At 41.5% G+C, this 22,461-nt stretch overlaps 1 protein-coding gene across 10 annotated transcripts in view; it reads left to right on the top strand.

The window, feature by feature from the left end:
• celf6 (CUGBP Elav-like family member 6) overlaps window positions 1–22,461 on the top strand; it is a 245,313-nt gene that overhangs the window by 163,338 nt on the left and 59,514 nt on the right. For 9 of the 10 annotated variants that reach the window (XM_061765619.1, XM_061765614.1, XM_061765617.1 and 6 more), the window contains 2 exons: window positions 2,634–2,762; window positions 11,532–11,611. In XM_061765619.1, the coding sequence (XP_061621603.1) occupies window positions 2,634–2,762; window positions 11,532–11,611 (209 nt within the window). The remainder of the gene's footprint in view (window positions 1–2,633; window positions 2,763–11,531; window positions 11,612–22,461) is intronic. The other variant, XM_061765616.1, reaches the window with a different exon arrangement.

Raw genomic sequence — 22,461 nt, 5'->3', positions numbered from 1 at the left:
TTTCGAAAATGATAGTGGAGTACAACTTTTTTTTTTGCTCTTGAAAAGAACATATTTATTAACAGGATGGATGAGAGTTAAATGTGTTTGCTTTCTAAGAATAGAATAAAGAGTTTGCATCACCGTGCCTGTGATGATTATAAGTCCTAGAAAAAGTGAATTGACCAAGAATGTGTTCACAAAGCAGATTATTTCTTAGACTTGGTGCAATTGTTATGAACCCTTGCTCATAATTATCCAAAATGACAGAACTTTATTCATTACTCCCGCTCAGCCCACTACACATTCCAATGTTATCCTTTCTTGCACTCTACTTGACTATATATATAATGCAACCAGAGAGATGAGCGTTTTGAATGTGTAAATATAGTCTACATTTTAATGAGGCATTTATCTGAAAGTCATCACGCTGATGATGGGCGAAGACCTTTAAAAAGTGACTTGCGCAGTGAATGCCTCACAGATAATGTCTCTTTCTTATCGGGGTGATGAGAAAAAGTAAGAAAATGGTCAGCGTTCCAGTTGATCGAACAATACATCAACTAAGAATGAACTTCATGAAACAAGTCAGTGGAAAAGTGAAGGCCAAGTACTGAATCATTGTTGATTTTCTTATACTAATTTTAGATGACATAAAACACTTCACCTGTTCTCCAAAATGACAATATTTAATAGATTCTCAAAAATTTGCAATGAACGCCCTTATCAAACATCCATACATCCATCCATTTTCTGTGCCGCTTCTCCTCACTAGGGTCGCGGGCGTGCTGGAGCCTATCCCAGCTGTCATCGGGCAGGAGGCGGGGTACACCCTGAAAATGGTTGCCAGCCAATCGCAGGGCACATACAAACCAACAACCATTCGCACTCACAGTCATGCCTACGGGCAATTTAGAGTCTCCAATTAATGCATGTTTTTGGGATGTGGGAGGAAACCGGAGTGCCCGGAGAAAACCCACGCAGGCACGGGGAGAACATGCAAACTCCACACAGGCGGGGCCGGGGATTGAACCCGGGTCCTCAGAACTGTGAGGCTGACGCTCTAACCAGTCGTCCACCGTGCCGCCCCTTATCAAACAATACAAAAATAATGAAAAAGTACAAGTGACAGGAAGCTCAGATCTGAACCCTTTCTAATTCGAATGCATTGCCCAACAGTTGCAAAATATGATAAAATAGACCAAACGTGTTGACTTCACCAGTCTGTGGTTATTATTATTATTATTATTATAGCTATAGATGGTATTTCAATATTTTGACAGCAAACCTATTTATTCCTTAGTTCAAATATACCTTGCAACAAACTTTCTTCTATTCCTCTTGATTTCCTGTTTTGTCTCTGCATTAGCCCATCTAGAGAGCCCACAGATTTGGTCCTCCGATAGTGGCCACCATGCTCTGAGCACCAGTTCATCTCTTTATGTATTGATAACCCGATCAAATGTATTTTTCTTGTAATAACATTTTAAAGAAAGTTCTGAACAGATATTAATGAATCTTTTAATTATACCGAGCACTATCATCTACCATTCCTGACAAATTCTTCGCCGAACGAGACTAAAGATAGTAGTTCAATAATTCCCCCACAAATGTCTTTGCAAACTTTTTTCTCTTCGTTTTCACGTCCTGCTTCGATTTCCACGACAGCCCGTATAGGTAGCAAACCCATTAGGTCTTCTGCTGGTACCTCCAATATATCGCTTGTATAGTGACCAAATTCTACATGAACTGCAACATTCTTAACAAACTCGCTAATAAATATTGATGAATTGATTCATTATACCCATTGCTAGCTACTATCAATCCTGACTGGTGAAGTAAAAGTAAATGGTTTGACATTCTGTCTTTATTTCGGTGACATCCCGTTTAGGTGGCAAACCAATTAGGCCGTCTGCTGGTATCTGCCGTGCAGTGAACTCCATGTCGGGTCATGCATCATTACCACATTCCTTGTGTATAAAACATTTTTAAAGAGTTTTTGACAAATATACTGATGAATTAATGCATTATACACATCCCTAGATACTTACTACCAGTCCCGACTAGTTTATTGCCTGATGAGACTGTAAATAATATTAAAATATTTCCAATAAACTTTGTTTTTCTTTGGCTCAAAATTGACCTGCAACAAACTGTCCTCTCTTTCTTGACTTCCTGTTTCAATTTCTGCAACAGCTCTTTTAGGTAGCAAACTAATTAGGCCCTTTGCTTGTAGTTCTACTTTATCTCATTGTGTATAGCAACCAAAGAAAAGTGTAATTGTTCATTGTGGAAAAATATATTAATAAATCAGTTTATTACACCCATCGCTGGCTACTACCAGTCCTGGCTAGTTAGGGACTACTGAAAAATAAATAAACAAGTAACAGAAATGAGTAATGTAATGTTTGGTTTGTAAAAGGACATATGAAACAGATGCACTGTCTTTGCTTTGACTGTACAGCACAGGAGACTTGACTGTGACAGCATTAAATAGCTTAGAGGTATGCCAGTATGGCACACTGTTGGCTTTGCATGGCTGATTTCTGCTAAAAAGCTGAAGTGGGGATGCAGAGGGGTGGAGTTGCACAAGCCCCTCTTGGCTCAGCAGAATGCCACCATCAGCTGTTGTTTTTTCCTCTCTCCTGATCCAGAAGACAGGAAGCTGTTTGTGGGGATGCTCGGCAAGCAGCAGAGCGAGGATGACGTCCGGCGGCTCTTCGAGACCTTCGGCCAGATCGAGGAATGCACCGTCCTGCGGGGTCCTGATGGGACCAGTAAGGGTCAGGGCGCATGCACACACACACGCACACACACACGCACACACACACACACACATGCAGAGTCCCTCAGTCCCTCCTTTTGTGTGTCCAGCCCCATTTCTGCCGCCTCCGCTCGATCGTCCTTGAGGCAGCACAAGTTGACCCTTGCTCCCTCGTTGTTTTGGTGCCCCAACACTTCCGTCCATTTCCTCACTACTCCATTCACGTCTTACTTCTTATGTACCAGTTCAACTCCCTCCTCCCACACCTGTTATCTGAAACATGGGGTGTTTGTTCCCCGCATGGCCATCATCCCTCCCCAGACGATCATCATGTCCAAAAAACGGAGTTTAGTCACACTGACTCTCAATAAAGCAGGAAACACCTTCCATCCATCCATTTTCTGAGTCGCTTCGCCTCACTAGGGTCGCGGACGTACTGGAGCCTATCCTAGCTGTCATCGGGCAGGAGGCGGAGTACACCCTGAACTGGTTGCCAGCCAATCGCAGGGCACATACAAACAAACAACCATTCGCACTCACAGTCACACCTCCGGGCAATTTAGAGTCTCCAATTAATGCATGTTTTTGGGATGTGGGAGGAAACCGGAGTGCCCGGAGAAAACCCACGCAGGCACGGGGAGAACATGCAAACTCCACACAGGCGGGACCGAGGATTGAACCCAGGTCCTCAGAACTGTGAGGCTGACGCTCTAACCAGTCGGGCCACCGTGTCGCCAGGAAACACCTTGATGTCTTATAATCAGGGGTGTTGAATTTTGTAAATGTTTGCCTTTTTTAACTAAACAGACTAACACACTGTGATTTGGTTCTGTGTGTGGTGTGCAACATAAAATATGCACACAGCATTATGTAAATTGAGCTTCCCCTTGAGGAATCACTGTATAATGAATATGATAAATTAATGAAATGAAAGTTAAATAAAGAAAACATAGCCTACATCCCATCTTTCTATATAGGTGACATGACATTTTTTTCAGGATTTATGAGTTGGTCAGTGCCCCTGGATCTCACTAAATATGCCGTGCTGAGGCTACGCAAGCTGCACTAAAGCCACAAACGCATTTTTCTACCTCTTCGAAGACCCGATTTTGAGATATCGCTGAACGATTATCCGGACCAAGGAAAAACCTTTTCAATATTATTATAGTGTGTATTCAACACCGAGTTTGGCCGAGTCATGGAGAATGTTATTTGAATTTCAACGATAATTTTCATGTTCAACAGGAGTTCAGAACATACAGAGTGGTTCTCCGACCCCATTAAAATAGAATTTACAAACTGAAATTATATTCATAATCGATTCTTAAATTTCTCCATAGTCGAAAAAAAAACAAAACTCAAATGGTAAAATATTAGGTACCCTTGAAAACACCAGTTAACTGAACTGATCTGTAAGCTGTGAGGTGTCCATCTGGACGACGATGTGTGTGACGGAACGGCAGCGGTAGATAATCCATGCGTCCTCGAGTTAAATCAATGAGAAAGTCTCGCTCGTATCGAACCACGGGCTTTTCAGCGTCTACATCACTTACTCTCACTGTTAATCCCACCTTTTTTTCTTTGTGTTGCCCACTACATTCGTCCACCCCCAACCCCTCCCAACCCGCTTGCTTCCACTTTTTTCATGTCCCCTCCCTCCCTCCCTTTCTAACTTCCCGTCTGCTCAGATGCTTTGGGCTGATTGACAGCACATAAAATGAAATCGGGCCGGTGCTGCCGTGTTCAACAGGAGCTATACTTTCGCTCCTTTTCACCCTCCTCGCGCCTCCTCTCTCTCTTTGTGCGCCATATGTTTCCTCTAGTGGCATTCGTTTCTCACTCATTACCTCCCTCTCACTCTTTCTTTATTCCTTCCATAGCGTTTCACTGCGACAAAAAGGAATGTCAGCAGTACAGTGGATCCTCCAAATCTCGAAAGCCCCAAAGTCATACAAGAGTTCAGCTAACATTTTCGGGGAAAACATGCCTCAAAGGTTGGACAAAAACTTGAATGAGATGTCATCATATTTTGTTAGACTTCAAGACAGCAAGGATTGAAAGGAATATCTCCATAAATGTGTTTATAAGTATGATAAAAACAGAAGCCGAAATGTCCCTTTTTGTAATGTAGCTGTAACGTGGAAACAAAAGTGTCAAACATGTCATGGCTGCTCAGTACAATATGGCTAAAACAATATTAAGAATGTTGTATTTCTTTTTTTTCTGTTTGGGATGCCACCACACAAGGGTACCAGTGATAGCTCAGAGAAAAAAGTGTGACAATAAAGTAAGGTGCTACACCCGTTTCTGTCATGGCTACTCAGTAAAATGTATTATTTATTTGTGAAAAATGGAATGTGCACCGCGAAGTCAGCTCTACACACTAATTTGCTAAGTGTATTTTGCTTTTTCTTTGGCTTTTTATTGCTGGCAAGATAGAAAAGTACAGGTGATGGCACAGTGGCCAAGTGTGCAAAAGTCAATGCAGTACAGGAAAATAAAACATGGCTAAAGCGGCAACAAAGCAACACCATTGAAATGAAGGAAAAACTGAATTACACTGCAAAGTCAGCTGTGTTTGCGTCACTATTTTAATACTGTCGCTGTCCCTCAGCCGTGACGTTTTCAGATGGCTGCTTCACTTTTTTTCAGATGGGTATCACCAGACACCGTATGCAGTCATTAAACACCGTGAAAACTAAGTACAAATGGATACAACATTAGTTTCAAGATCCGGACAAAATACAGTAAAGCATACAACTGTCTTTTTATAAGCACAAAGAAAATTATGTTGTTCCGCTTGCCAAGGGAGCTAATCTGAAATTCTTGACTTCGCTCAATGTCTTCTTTTGGTAGCTTTGGTCTGTGCTGGATATTGTCTTTCGATTCAGAAGTTATGTTTGCGTCTTGAAGGTCCTCTCTCCAAGTCTCAGAGCGTTTCCTCTTAGCCCAATTATGTGACACTGCCTTAAAAGCATTGTGACATGGAGACGTGGCCTTTGCAAATATCAGTATTTCCTACAGGAAAATATGGTGTGTAGCTTTTGAGGTTCACAACAAAATGTCTCCTTGTGTCCCGTCACGTTGCTCACCGCACAACAGTCCCGTGCAGTTATTATAAACGCAATTTATTTTACCCAGCAACAAGCTCTGGATGAGCCTTGTGGAATTCCAATGAGGCTGGCCTTGAAATTGACTGCGCTATCTACTCCGCGATGCAGGCCGACTGCCATGTTGATGTAAATGTGTGCTACTCGGAAGCCTTTCAGCACCGCCCTCGCCACCCAATAGAAAGGCCAAGAAGTTTCACACCCTCCCCACCGCACTGCTTCTCCAAACTACTTTCAGCGCTTGCTGCCAGAATTGAATAGAGCCCCGAGTTGTCAGGAATAATAGAGAGATGGCTTTTAGCTCTATAATTAAGTTGTGTTATAAATGTCACCCATCCAGCCGGATGGAATTCATGCATACATATTACTACCCGGGGAATTCAAAAGGCAATGCGGCGAGATCCCCTTACTTGAAAGCAATACAATCTCTCTCCTCTCCACTTTCGCCGCGACTCATTCGGAGATGTTAAAGTAAAAAAAACTCAAGACGCGTGCTATAATTCATAAGGTTGTGGCACTTCTATTTAATTGGAGATGTTTGGCACCGCATTACCCTTTCTTTCTGGGCTGCACATTGGGAAAAAAGTCAAACTGAGTGGATGTTTGACATGACAATGAAGCCTTAGAACATGAGTGGGGAACCTTTTTCAGTACAATGAGGGCCATACTAGATTTACGAAGAAATATGATTTAACAAGGGCAGCACAGTATGGATTTGATTAACACATCTGCATCACAGTCAAGGGGTTCCAGGGCGAAATCACAGCTCAAGCCCTTCTTGGTGGTGTCCGCGTGTTCTCCCCTTGTGTGTCTTTTCTCCTGTTTCATCCCACATTTTAGACTATCCATATGTAGGAATGTGAATATAGATGTGAATGGTTGTTTGTCTTTATGTTCCCTACAATTGGGTTGCGACCAGTCTCGGGTGTATCCCGCCTCTAGCCCAAAGGCAGCTGGGATAGGTTCCAGCTCAACCACAGACCACGAACAAGCATTTAAAAGGGAAGGATGGATGTCATACAAGAATAACGTAATCAACTCCTAATAAATTGTAAAACGCTTAAACATAATACTGTAAACTCATATAACAATAGCCTTTGATCACAAGTGATCAGCATATGGCAGTTTAGGAGCAAGCAACTAATGTGAGAAGCTAACGTAGTAGTCGCAGCTAAACACATTGCTTTTTTCTTGTCAAAAGGCACAAACATGGGTTCATAGGCACCACACCAGTCATAGGAGATCCTAATGCATTCCCTTTTTCACCCCCCAAAAAATTTAACTTGCTACCCTCCCACCCAACCCCTCAAAAAAAAAGTGACAGATATCAACTAGGCTGTAGTAACGAGAATTTCAGAAGTACTTGATCCTTGGGGTGTTGTCACAGAAATTTTAATAAGAAACGTCCAAACCGTATGCTTCTTTTCACATGTTCTCTTCCCACTGTAAGAAGTTAAACTCGCAACTTTTGGGCATATTATGTTGCAAAATGTTGGTTAAACCCCAAATTGTACACCTGCCGGGGCATTTGAGCTTCAAGGTCCCACAGTACACAGATTCCTCGTTTTACAATGGTCCTAGCACACGTCATTTCGAGGATACAAATGTTGTTCAATGAATGGAACTATAGTTTGCGTAGTAAGGCATTAAGTTACCACTGTACCTACTTACTGTTTTTCATTTGATTGCTTTATTATTGGCCGACAAGTGGCTTTAAGACAAATATTTTCTGTAATTAAGACATAACTATTGCGTTAGCGCAGGATAGTGATAGACTACGGCGCAGTCTGATTTACAAACAAATTTGGCTTAGGTCACAGCCAGAAGACCGGAACTCTGTCATAAACCACTCAACCACGCACCTGTATTTTGTTTTAAAGAATTGTGTGATTGGCCAGATCAAATATTAGCAAATAATAAAAATAGTAATATTAATAATAATAATAGTTGGGCCATGTGCCGTATGGTTCAGATGCTCACTGGCATTGTGGATCTCTTGTTGGATAAACAACCAGACTTTACCTTGCCCTATAAAACCAAAGGTTTCTTGAAAGAAAGATTGAACCTCATCATTTTTCCTTCAAAAGGTCAAATTTGTTTTTTCTTTCAAAGGCAGACTTCAAGTCACCGACATCTTTCAGTCAGACAAATGAAGACCCTTCCTGCCTCGATTCCCCCAAGGGCTGTTCAAGTGAAGTAAAAAGGAAGGGGGACAGAATCAAAGTGTTCTTTGACGTTTGCAGTTCCCCTCTGTAGAACTATTCAGCTTTAAGGACATTTGACACAACAACAAAACACACATGGCCTTTTACTGCTCACTTCAATGTCTCCACACAAACAGTTTACGCTGCTTTTGTAGTGGCTGGAAAGCCTCAGGTGAAAGTGGATTTTGTCTTCTATTGATTGGGGACAGCGCAAATGTCCCCAAGTTTTGAAACTTTTTGATTTGGAAAAGTTACCTACGAAGTCAGAAAAATAACCACCTCCAAAGTTGAACACAATATATTCAGGGGATATTGGCCTACCTCGAGTTTGTGCATATTTAATTATGTCCGTCCATCCACCCATCCATATTATTAGACCTGGAGCCCATCCCAGCCAGCTTTGAGCAGGAGGCGGGGTAAACTCTGGACTGGCTGTCAACCAGTCGCAGGGCACATACAAACAACTATTCATACTCATATTCACACCAATGGATAATTTCAAGTCTTTGATTAACCGGACATACATGTTTTTTCAATGTGGGAAGAAGCTCGAGTACCCGCAGAAAACACGTATACTTAAGCATGGGGAGACTGTCGAAACTCCACACAGGGATGTTCTGTCAGAGATTCAAACCCGGATCTTCTGACTGTAAGGCAGATGTGCTGGTGTAAATTATGTTTTTCTTTTTGGTTCATTGTCACTTTAGGCATATTGTTCTGAGCAGCTACGACGGAGACGTGTGAACCATTACTACATTGCCATAAATTGCATTTCAGGTTCAATGGTTATCATTGCCTTTGTTCCTCTTTGTTCAGCTTCTGTGGTGGCATAAAAAAGAGAGGAAAAAAATCAGTAAACCTTTTAGCTGCTCACCAAGCTGACATCTCAACATTTGCTTATGTCGCACGTGACGTCACATACAGTATGATGACAGTTTGACTGGATTTAGCTTTTTAGAAAGTCTGGTTTTTTTATAGACACAGGCAGGCATTTTAATTATTGGTCATTTTTGTCTCTCCATTTTCTATACCACTTATTCTCATTAGGGTGGCGGGTGAGCTGGAGCCTCTCCAAGTTGACTTTGGGCGAGAGGGGGCGTACATTCTGCACTGGTCACCAGTTACTGTAAACGCAGGGCACATACGTATATACATATAGACAACCAGCCATTCACACTCCCATTCACACCTATGGACAATTTCGAGTCTTCATCAAACATACCATGCATGTTTTTTTAAAATGTCGGAGGACCTGAAGAACATGCAAACTCCACACAGGAAGGAGCCAAAATTCCAAACCCCAACCTCAGAGCTGTGAGGCAGATGTGCTAACCACTTGTACACCGTGCATCCATTATTGACTTTTTATCAAAGCTAATTAGTTATTAACCACAGAAGATTTGTGTTTTGTGTGTGTGTGTGTGTACACACATATACAAACATGCTCTCAAGGTCCATCTGATAATCAATTAAATGGAAATACCCCCAAAATCCAGTCAAAGTCAAAGGGCCCCTGCCAAAACCACCGTAAAATCATCAACAGATTAAAGGCAAAACAATTTCAAATCCGAAATCCCGACATCTCCAGGGTGCTCGGCTCAAGAAGCGTGTGCCCGATTCCGTTAACACTGCTGTAGCTCGATTAATGAAAAGAAGCGGAATAAATCCGTAAGGTTGTTAATTAGATAGCCTTCTAAAGTTAAAACATGAGCGACCTGAGGCCAAGGATGAAAATAGGATCGAACAGAGTACTCAATGATGGTAAAGCTAATTAATTCAAGGTAGTTTCCAAATGAACTACAATTCACTTCCATTTTAGCACACCACATGTTTAAGTTGTGCAGTGTTGTATCTCTCTGTGGTTCAGGACAGGTATATTGAAGTCTGAATGCACCAAAAGTTGTAAAATGTTGGTGTTTGACCAATCATAGGTCATCATATCACGTGAGCTGTAAGCGCACCTCACTTGACCTCATGTCAGCCAGCATCAAAGGATTAACTCTGAATGTTTTTTTGTCTTTCTGCAGTATTTCGTTTTCCTGAAAGGATTACAGAGTCCAGCATTAGCAAGTGTTTCAGTATCTTGATAGTCAGAGATGATCACCAGTAGCCATGTGGGTGAATGAGCAGAAGTGATGCCTCAGTGATGTTTAGTGTTGTTACTGCTTTTAATTTGGTATGTTCTCATTCCCATTTGCATTCTTACTCTAGTTGACTTGATAAAATGCTGTGTCGAGCAGCTTTTCGTGAAGAAACACGTCACCTAACACACTTAACGCTGATAATCGTGTCACGCAATGCTAATCCATGCATCCAACAGCAGTGCAGCCCTGCTTAGTTTTGGGGTTTGACATGATAGTTTTTCTTAGTAGTCTGACAGTCACTTGAAAACGGTGGCACTTCACCCAGCCTAGCTTCCAAGTCTTGGGCATAAAAGTGGAGCTAATTTACCAAACCTCACACCGAATTCTTGACTCAGAGTTCTTCACTCTCCACATGCTTTTTTGGCTCTGCTCCCGCGCACCATCTCCGGTCATCATGGTAAGCAGTACAAAGATCGGCATGCAGTATACTGTAGAGTCGCTCAGTTGCATGAGATTTAAATTGTGCTATAAATCTTGATCCTTCAGGTGTTTTTGACAGACACAGACAACAGAGAACTGTTTTAAATTGTGAAGAAAAACGCCTAGTACGTCTTCTTTGAACATTGCCTGGACAGTTAATAAACGTTTTATAATGGAAACAGTTTGGACTCTCAGTCAAATTATTTCAAATACAGTTGATCTCAATGTGAATATTGTAGGATTAAAAGTCAACAAAAACTTTTGGCAACACTTGATCTTGTGGATAGCATATCTAAACTTCCAACGTGCATTAATATGATCCACTTGAATCACTTTTAATGTCATTTGAAACGTTAATCCAGCAAAGCTCCACGACGCTGCTGCCGACGTTTATTTCTCTTGTGTTCTGGCCAACTTCTCATGTTGACTCTTCCTTCCTGAGCCTTAACCACACAACAGATTCAGGATGATTTCGCCGTCCTTCGAGGCAAAAAAAAAACCCCAAAACATCCCTCCCCAGATTGCCTCCTCCACCACCGCCAACATCTTGAATTTGAAGCGAGCGCAGATTCCGTCGGATAGGCCGATTATAAGACCGCGCTATTGTTGTGCTAATCTCCTTTATGAGTGACTGCACACAAATCACAATGTGTAAATATTAATCAGATTAATATTCACAAACAAGTCTGTGGAATCAAATCTGCGCTGCTGGGGCGAGGGACGGGATGTTCCACACCGCTAATGCCTTTAGCGACAATCCCAACACACAAGTGACCAGAATATATTTATAGATCAGATAACGTGAAGACAATAACTGGTGATTTTTTTTTTTTTTTTTTTTTTTACTTGACAAATCCAAGGCCATCTGCCTGATGTTGTTTTGCCTTTCTTTGTGTGTGCGTGTTTGCAGGCTGTGCCTTTGTCAAATTCTCCAGCCACGCAGAAGCACAGGCTGCCATCAACAGCTTGCACGGTGGACAGACCATGCCTGTAAGTAATGCACTCTCCCAACAGCATTAGCATTAATAGTGCTTATTCTTTAATGGTTTAATGATGAGAAATGTCTTGTTTTTCTCCATTCTTGACAACATGGCTCTCTTTTACGGACCTGTGCTAATGTGATTAGATTGCAATTCTGATCTGGTCGAACATTCCAACGTAGAGTAACACATTTACAAAGTCAGCTCTATGTCACCTCCAGAGGAAAACATTTTTGTAATTCAGGACAAGATTGAATGATAGTTATCTCCAGTTGTTTTAATTTATGCACAAACCTATTTACAGGATAGCATTGTTACACTGAGATCATTTGTATTCGGTGAATGGGTATATTTTGGATAGAAATAAGAGTCTACATTGTTATGTCAAAGATTAATCCCCCGCATCCCCCAATTTTTGTTTTTAAATTTCATAACTTATTAAAAAAATATATATATAATGTCCAGGATTATTCATAGTCTCTCCATTCAGGCACATCCTATGTTATAAATCATTGTCATTCTGTCGTATATTTGATTTCATTACACTGGTCACAAGATTTACTGTCTAAATATTTTTTTGGGCTTATTTAGGACAATTCTGATGTGCTGAATCAAAATTTCAAATTGGATTTGCTCAATCAGTTTCTTGTTTAGGCGGCACGGTGGACGACTGGTTAGCACCCCTGCCTCACAGTTCTGTGGTCTCAGGTTGAAATCCGGCCTGTGTGGAGTCTGCATGTTCTCCCCGTACCTGCGTGGGTTTTCTCCGGGTACTCCGGTTTCCTCCCACATCCCAAAAACATGCATAGTATGAGCATCATTCTTAAAAAAGGTGCAAAAGATTGTGTTTCCTAAAACTGTGATTTATAGATTACTTCGCTAAAAATTTGAAATATTAAAAAAAAAAAAAAAACATTGAAATGGCAAACACTCATTGATATCCATCCATTTTCTGAGCCGCTTCTCCTCACTAGGGTCGCGGGCGTGCTGGAGCCTATCCCAGCTATCATCGGCCAGGAGGCGGGGTACACCCTGAACCGGTTGCCAGCCAATCGCAGGGAAACATACAAACAAACAACCATTCGCACTCACATTCACACCTACGGGCAATTTAGAGTCTTCAATGAACCTACCATGCATGTTTTTGGGATGTGGGAGGAAACCGGAGTGCCCGGAGAAAACCCACGCAGGCACGGGGAGAACATGCAAACTCCACACAGGCGGGGCCGGGGATTGAACCCCGGTCCTCAGAACTGTGAGGCAGACGCTCTAACCAGTCGGACCACCGTGCCGCCCTCATTGATATCACAAAAAAAAAAAAAAAAAAAAGACAAATTATTACACAGTCTTGGCACTTGTTTCATTTTTAGCCAAAAGATCAATAAATCTGGCCAGGATACAAATCATTTACAGATTAATTGTATAAGTCTCATAACCATAAAAGTTGTTCAACAAAACAATCAGGTCCAAAAACTAAGATCAACTTACTGTCTTTTAAATGACATGAAATCTATGGTAGAAAAATTTCATCAAAATGGAAGAAAGAGTACACAATTTCCGGCTAATGTGAAGGTCTCTAGGACTGTTCCAAACACCATCCATCCATCCATTTTCTGAGCCGCTTCTCCTTACTAGGGTCACGGGCGTGCTGGAGCCTATCCCAGCTGTCATCGGGCAGGAGGCGGGGTACACCCTGAACTGGTTGCCAGCCAATCGCAGGGCACATAGGAACAAACAACCATTCGCACTCACAGTCATGCCTACGGGCAATTTAGAGTCTCCAATTCATGCATGTTTTTGGGATGTGGGAGGAAACCGGAGTACCCGGAGAAAACCCACGCAGGCACGGGGAGAACATGCAAACTCCACACAGGCGGGGCCGGGGATTGAACCCGGGTCCTCAGAACTGTGAGGCTGACGCTCTAACCAGTCGGCCACCGTGCCGCCTGTTCCAAACACATAAAACTTTAATATAGCCCGAATAAAACTCTCACCTGCTATTTGGGTGGTTTACATTGCGAGCACAGCTCAGCTTTCCTCCAGAGGGTTGCGGTATGAGTCCTGAGGGAAAATTTTGTATGTGTGATCACATCGATTGTGAAGGAAGACAAATCGAGAACTAGAGGTGGGTCAGTCCTCTTGGCGGCGGGCTCCTGGTGGCTCCCCATATAAAATTGCTCTTGGCAAGCAGTGGTGGCATCCATCAGAGATAAAGTGACCCAGCCAAGCAGAGAGGACATGAATGAAAAATCGAGTATAAATTAGGAGTTTTTGGACAATTCCAGGCCATCTTTCTTCGTCACATTAAAATATACAATACAATTTTGGGGGGGAAGAGCTAATAGAAACTGTTTGGAAAAGCAGAGTAGGAAGGTGATCAGACAAAGATGGTGTGTTGTGAACTCTACCTAGTTCGAAAAGTATCTTGTTGAAGACATGAAGTATTCTTTGGTCTTTTTGTAAAGAAATGTTTTCCTGTTTGGATAATATTGCGACCATGGCGGCATCCAAATAACGACGCAGATCGCTTCTTTGAGGGGCCTAAAATTCTGGATTTGTGAAAACAGATGGATGCAGCAAGGTTTTAAAGATGAAAAAATAAATCAAAACGTTTAGCACTTCAATTTGATTGTGACTCTGAAGCTTTACCAAAAAATACATTTTACAATATCTTAAAAGCAATTAGATGGTCATGGCACAATTGTCTTACAGCTCTGTAGCAAGTTTACAAGGTCGACCACCTTGGAACTGGACAAGTATCTTCTTGAAGTCAGTCATAACATTTAAAACACATTTTCTATCAAGAAAAGTCTTCTTTGCTCTTTTTTTCATTAATGTGGTCCAGTCCTGACAAAACTGCAACATTCACACTAATCTCTTCGTTGATGGGCACCATCGTTTGAAAGATTGACGTGTCAAATTGGATTGGTGAAAATAGGGTAATGTAATCTCACAAAGATAAAGACCTATAAAGAAATGATTCCCTAGTGTATAATATGTTTAAAGTTAATATTGTTGACAGAGACTGATCTATACTGTTGGTGCAGGGACCTAAAATATACAATCCACAGACATACTACAGACATTTTTCACTGTTACCACACACAGACAAAAGATCCCAACAGTCAGCATCCTTTCATTTTTTTGCACTATATCCATTCTTTCTGCATCTATTCAATCTAGCTTCTCAGCAAACAGATCGCCTTTCCATTCGAGTTTTACAGAAGCTACGATGACTACGCACACACCACACACATTCTTAAATGTGTCCCTGGGAGACATTGTGCTGCAAATGTCTTATACGGGATGTTATTTACGAGTAACGGTTCATTCGGCGGTCAAAGAACGACACAGAGGCTAATGTGAAACGTTTTTTTACACAATTCATGCAAATGAAAAGGAAGAGACTTTGATCGGAGGGAAGTTGAAGAAGACATATTGGTAGAAATGTATGTATGTATATTTTGCTTGCTTTCACACAAAAAAAACATGCACAAAAGGCAATACACTCAAAGAATTAAAAAAATAAAATAAAATAAATACATATACAGGGGATTTAAAAAGTTACACATCCCTGTTCAAATTCCAGGTTTTTGTCATATTAAAAAATGAGACCGGTGAATTTATGACACATTTTATTAATTATTTATTGGTTTAAAACATGTTTGTAAAACACTGCCCTTAGTTACTCAGAGACCACTTTGGGCATCTTGCGGTCCACCGCTACACTTTTTGGCTCTATTTTCGTGACTAGCACAAGTCCGTAATTCTGCGAGGAGGCGGGTTAGACCGGGTGTTTGTAATTTCGTAGACGACGTATTTAAAAACATAACTGTCTGCGCCTCGTGGGCTTGAACACCCATCCATCCATCCATTTTCTGAGCCGCTTCTCCTCACAAGGGTCGCGGGAGTGCTGGAGCCTATCCCAGCTATCATCGGGCAGGAGGCGGGGTACACCCTGAACTGGTTGGCAGCCAATCGCAGGGCACATATAAACAAACAACCATTCACACTCACATTTACACCAATTTAGAGTCTTCAATTAACCTACCGTGCATGTTTTGGGGATGTGGGAGCAAACCGGAGTGTCCGGAGAAAACCCACGCAGGCACGGGGAGAACATGCAAACTCCACAGGAGCGGTCGGGCATTGAACCCCGGACCTCAGAACTGTGAGTCAGACGCTCTAACCAGTCGCCCGTTCCCTTTAAGTATGCTAAGAGAAACAATCCGTGCTGACTCGAGCATCATGTTACTTGGCCGGTGTGGCAAAAGACAACGTGATTAAATACAGTATGAGCTGGTAGTTTGCAATCAAAACTCACAAAGACAAGATTGCTTCCTCACTTATTCTGTCAGAAAACGATTTGCCAAAACACGTGGTCTGCAAGGAGGAGGGCTATGCCTGGTTTTGGTGATTTCGTGGACCGGCAGGTCCTCAGCATATTTAAATTGGGACGTCTGTGCTAGTCTGGGCGTCACCACAGCCAATTTCAATCCTGTCCAAACAAAGCAGGTTCTTTCCTCCCCTTTAAAAGCGGCACAAATAGTCTCGCATGGTGAATGTCATATATGTGGAAGAGGCCTCAGCGATCTGTGCATGACTGGATCATGAAACGTTAGCAGTACACCCTTTTTACAGAATGTGCTGGTGAAAAACCACTGGCGACTTAAATGTGTCCGTGGACCTCATTGATCTATAGGCCCTCCAATGGTCACGGAGTCATGCAGCAAGTGCACTTGAGTCGGGGTAACCTTGCAAGAGCAGTCAATCACACCTCCAACTACACTGCATTATAGAAACCCAGCATAAAAGGAGACACACATAGAAACCACCATTATTCATTTTAACACAGAAGTAACAATTCTACATCGACCGATCAACAGGCAGCAGCGGGTCCAACTCCATCCTTACGCAAATCTTTATGCAAACAAAGAGGACCTCTGAAATGCCTGGCATCCTTCTGCAGTTGAGTGAATTAAAAAAAACACCCTAGCCACTATGAGGAAATACATTTAGCTGTCTGCCATAATACCAAAGTCTCACCTCTACAAGCCATGAAGATGATGGCTGGATGATAGAAATGCTCAAAGAAGGAGGACAAACCCTTGGGTCCAAGCCATTACTAGACAACAAAAATTAAGCCAGGGGCTGTGTATTATAGATAATTGATACAGTGCAGTCATTGAACACTTAATAGTATAATAATATGTGGAAAGGTAAAAGGCTTCACACAAGCTACAGCACCAATGGAGAAATGGCTCACAAAAGGACCATCACATATGAATTATGGGTTCAGTTTAGCCAATTTAAGAGAGCGTATAGTAAATATTTAAAAGTCTTATCAAGGGAGGTTTCAAGGCAGCAACTAGACGGCTGGGTTAACAAGTATGTCAATAACACTGACAAGCACTCTGTGGAGTTAAGATTGAGCTGCAAAACAAGGTCAGATTATTAAGGCAGCCTAATTTAACTGTTTTTCTAATATTTTAACCTAGCTGTTATGAACCCATTAGGCCTTCATAATAGCGTCAGACACATGCCATTTATCAATTTACCGCCATTTTTGGCAACAATATTACGCTGTTATTACAAAGCAAGGACGAGGCTGTAGAAGTGGGCACTGCAGTACAATAGATGTCCTTTTGGTGGTTTTTTTTTGTGGGGTTTAGTAGCAAATGCACTGTCGTAGGAATTGTGAAGTTAGAGGGTGTATTTGTTAACTTTAACAAAATACACTGCGCTGCACTGGATGGTGTTTATTTGGGAACTGGAAAATGGGGCCACCAGAACCGGAAGCTGTCATCTAACGGCAGTTAATTATGAATCCGATATGCTTCCGACTCACTCAAACAAGGCCGTGTAAGTATAAGAAATGATGCACGGCAGAACACACGCACACGCACGCGCACATACATACACACACACACACACAATCTCTGGGAAACACTCACTCTTCACACACTTCACTCATGTGCCGCGATAAATATTTACGGATGCTTCCTGGCAGCCATGAAACCAGATGTGATTTACACTTCTTTTTGATGCAGCCCCATTTTTGCATTACATTAAAGGAGAGAATAAGTCTGTTTAACTTTCTGCATAGCTGCCCTGTAGAGGCTTTTATGTAGTAGATGTAAACCACATGGAGGAAATCTAAAAACCGACGAGCAAAACATCAAATAATTATCATACTGATTAGAATTGCTTTGATTTGCCTATCATCAATATTGCCGTTGTCTGATGAAAATCTTGTTTTGCCACTGAATTTGGTTCATTGTGTATTCTGTTAAAAGTAGCAAAACAACCATTCATTCATTCATTCATCTTCTGTACCGCTCAGCCTCACAAGGGTCACGGGCCTATCCCAGCTATCGCTAGGCGAAAGGCGGGCTACACCCTGAACCGGTCGCCAGCTAATCGCAGGGCACATATAAACAAACAAGCATTCGCACTCACATTCACACCTAGGGGCAATTTAGAGACATCAATTAACCTACCAGGCATGTTTTCTTGGGATGTGGGAGGAAACCGGAGTGCCCGGAGAAAACCCACCCACGGGGAGAACATGCAAACTCCACACAGGACGAGCCGTGTTTTGAACCCCGGTCCCCAGAATTGTGAGGCAGATGTGCTAACCAGTCATCCACCGTGGCGGGAATGCAACCAACAAAAACATATGTATATTAAAGCCAGATTTGAAAGAGTATACAGAATTGTCCTTCAAATACTTTAGACCACAACTTCTCCATTCACTTTATGACCAAAAAGATGATATTGTATGTTGTTTTAATAAAGTGAGTGCAGACAACTTGACTAGAGCAGGGATGTCAAACTCTTTTTTTTGTCACGGACAATACTGTAGTTATGGTTTCTCCTAGAGCCAATATGGCTGTGAAACCATATAAATGTATAATCGCCTTATCATAAAATTACATAATATTACACAAAGTATACACACAAAAAAAGAGAGTAACTAGTTTTGAAATAGGAAGTTAAAGAAATCAATTTGTTCAACTATTGTTCAATTGATTTGAAAAAGTGGTTTGTGAACAAAAAATGTTTGGAATCCCTCATTATTAAAAGTGAAGACAATATGCAATTTTCAAACAGATTTTAGTAAGAGGCGGCAGGGTGGTCAACTGGTTAGCACATCGGCCTCACAGTTTTGAGGACTGGGGTTCAAATCCGGCCTCTCCTGTGTGGAGTTTGCATGTTCTCACTGTGCCTGTGTGGGTTTTCTCCGGGTACTCCGGTTTCCTCTCACCCCCCCACCCCCTCCAAGCAAACAAAAAAATGCATGATAGATTAATTGAAGGCTCTAAATTGCACATAGTAGTTTACTGTATATGTGCCCTGCGATTGGCTGGTTACCAGTTCAGGGTGTACCCTGCCACTCGCCCAGAGAAAGCTGGGATAGGCTCCAGCACGCCCACGACCCTAGTGAGGATAAGCGGTATGGAACATGAATTAATGAATTTTAGCAAGAAACATGACATAGATGCATATGTTGTTCTTTCGCTGGCCACATAAAATGATGTGGCAGGGCACATCTGGCCTCCGGGCCTTGATTTTGACCATAGCGGACCAGACGATAATAAAGGTATATTTGCCGTAAACCGAGTTGGATTTATAGATTCTGATAAATCCAGTTTAAAAGATTGAAGTTACCTGTATAATACACACTGACAGCTGTGAAAAGATTACTTTCTGGTACAAAACATTTACCATTTATGGTCTGGTTTTATGAAATACTTTTTTAATGTTTCTGAATAAACTTGAATGAAAACATTTAACACAATTGCTCATAATGACAGCACTTTTTTTTTCTAACATTGCTTCACGTTTGTTGATATTTTTCATGAATTTAATATAACCTACATGGCCATCCAATCCACCGCATGCCACTACCTCGGATAAATGTTACTAAAAATTAGTGGACGGAATACTTTTTACTAGACTTTACGCCGATCTGATCGGTGTTATCAGTATATAATAACATAATAATAATTATTATTATAATTAACATTTTATGCTGATCGGCTGATCGGCCTTCATGTCATAAGTCGCCGAGCCGATCAATGACGTCATCGATCGGCTCCGCACATGACATTTAACGCCGCGTCTTCGTTGCGTGTGAATCCAAAAGCTAGTTTATTTTTATCCTTGTCAGTACTGTAACTATCTGACGGCCAATAAGTTTTTCAATCTTGTCGGTGAAAAAACACGCCGTTGGTGTGGGACTATTTTGCAGTGTCTCAGACAAACAACACGTAAGTTATTTGGAGTCTGTGCACAACTGAAGTACGTCGTGGGGAACGTCATCTAAATGCTTGTGAGGATAAGCTGTACAGAAAATGGATGGATGGATGGATACAGTATAGAGTACACAAGTATATACAATAAATGAACAAGTCATGTAAACAGACACATTGCTCCATCTTGTGATCGGATCGGTGATCGGTTATTGTTTTTTTTAAACTTGCTGATTGGTGATCGGTCCCAAAAATCCTGATCGTGTAAAGTCTACTTTTTACAGGCTTTGCTACAGTTCCGTCGTTCATCTGCAGCCTTAGCAATAGTTACATTATCTTGAGCAATTGAGCTGCTTGAGCTCTGCTGCAGATTAACTGCCCACAGCAACAAATGGATGCCCAAACAGACTTTGCCAGTAACCATGCAAAAAATTCACTAAAACTCTTTATTTACTAAACTCCCGCCTCTATCCCTGCACCTGTTATCCTCTTCCTGCCCCAAATCCAACCTCCTCCCAGATGAATAGGGAAGGTGGCTATTAGCACGCGACACTACCGATGGGGGGTGCGGTTAATTTGGATAATATCGCTGCCACATGTCGTCAACAACCTTCTAGCAGGAGGCACGATTCAGTGTCTTGCTGCCAGCTGTGAGGTGTGCATGAACATTGAACAAAGAGTCTCTTAATATTCTCCACATCACATCTGCGTTACCTGGCACACGTGTACAAAACCATAAATAAGCGTGACACCAAAACACTGCAGCCTGAAAGACATACAGAAGTACAGATACTTGGAAAAATACTCTTGTAAAAGTACTCTTTCCTCTCCTTAAATAAAAGTAAAAAAGTACAAACTCTGAAATGTACTTCAGTACAAAAGTATAAATAGTTATACTTTCAATTCTATAAAATTCCCATTTTGATTATTTAGCACAGTGAGAAAAAAAAAAAAAACTTTCCTGCACACAAAATAGTTTCCTTCTCTTATTTACTTATACTGTACATCGTGCTAGTACTGAGAAGAAAAAAACAAATCACTGGACATGGCCTTGCTGCAAGCTAAATTCTGAATGAACTGATATGTCCTACATGAACTGATATGTCCTACATGAGCAAAACAAAACAACAAGCTAAATTAGCTAATGATAACTGAAGAAATACCACTATGTATGTGTTATTTGCAGAGAATTTTTGAAAGCCAGAACATTTTGTTTTTTGGACGACTCATTTGCCACAAATCATTCTTGTAGGTCGCAATGTTTTTTTTTTCTTTTTATCTTAAATAAGACCATGGATAGAGAAAATCTTGCTTCTCCAAATGTGCAGGTTAATGCTCCCTGGTTCATGTTTCTCAAACTTGCTACTGTCCCGTTTTTTCTGCATTTAAAGACCCCAAGATCTTTTTTTCACGTTGTCATCAGCCGCGGAGATTAAAAAAAGTAACAAGCCCATCTTGACAAAGTAAGGAGTAGAACCTACATCTGTTTTCAAATATAGGTAGTAAAGGTAAAATGTCATCAAAACAATACATTTTCAAGTGAAGTACAGATACCTGAAAAATCTACGTAAGTGTAATACTGGAGTATTTGTACTTCGTTACTTTCCACTACTGCCAAATTCGTGTTCAAGTTTTCATTGATGTTTACTGCAGACTGCAGGTGCTTCGTGAACTCTAAAGACAGACAATCTCGTTTGAGTCATGCTAAAGAGACGCGTGTGGCGGAACTTCAAAATAGAATCCGCCGAGGGTAAGACAGGCAAGCGAGCAAATTGTCGCCATTGTCATGTTGGCTGTCACTATGCGGCTGACAGGCCCCGTGGAGCCTCAGCAGCGTTGGCAGCAACAAGAGTGTACAGGTGTGTGTGATAGTCTACTTGTGGATTAATGAGAGATAAGACCGAGCCAGAGAGCATTGTTATGGCATTGTGGAGTGCATCAAACACCACGGCGAGGTGTTGTGGAATCTCAAGCTGTGACATGCTGCATGAGGTTTTGGATATCCTCAGTCCGAATGTCGCAACACTAACACGCACTTTTATATGGAAGCCACACTGTGATTAGAGTCAATGCGAGACATTGTTTCATGGACTATTTTCCTGGCAACAGTGTTGTCTTGTGGACAGCTGGACATTTGACAAAATTTCATTGCATGATCGGGAGGAAAAAACCACCAAGGGTTAAGTCATTCTTTTTTTTTTTTTTTTTATGTATGTATTTTTGGGGATGGGAGAAAGGCAGTACCGTGAGATAATGGTTAACATGTCCGCCTCTTGTGTTTCCCTACCTTTATTGAGCCAAGGTACATATATTTCACATTAGGAACATTTCACAACACGCAACCAAACATAAATGTCACAAAATTTGCTGTACTTACAATCATGATTGATAGTTAATTGTACCTTTTACCACTGAGTAGATAAAGTATGCAACTGTTCTGCCAATCACTATATGTGACTGGCATAGCTAGATGAACAAAGATGACTTATTTGTAGTAAATACTTTTTTGGACCAATTTTGTGAAATTGGAGAATTTTCCTCGGCACACCTGATTACTCACCCAAAACCAGCTATAATAGGCTCCAACTCACCCATGACCCTATTA

The sequence above is a fragment of the Phyllopteryx taeniolatus genome, chromosome 2 (genome assembly GCF_024500385.1).
Source record: "Phyllopteryx taeniolatus isolate TA_2022b chromosome 2, UOR_Ptae_1.2, whole genome shotgun sequence".
In the NCBI taxonomy this organism is placed as follows: domain Eukaryota; kingdom Metazoa; phylum Chordata; class Actinopteri; order Syngnathiformes; family Syngnathidae; genus Phyllopteryx; species Phyllopteryx taeniolatus.
Note: the sequence above shows the minus strand (reverse complement) of the source record. Positions and strands in the feature narration are given on the sequence as shown.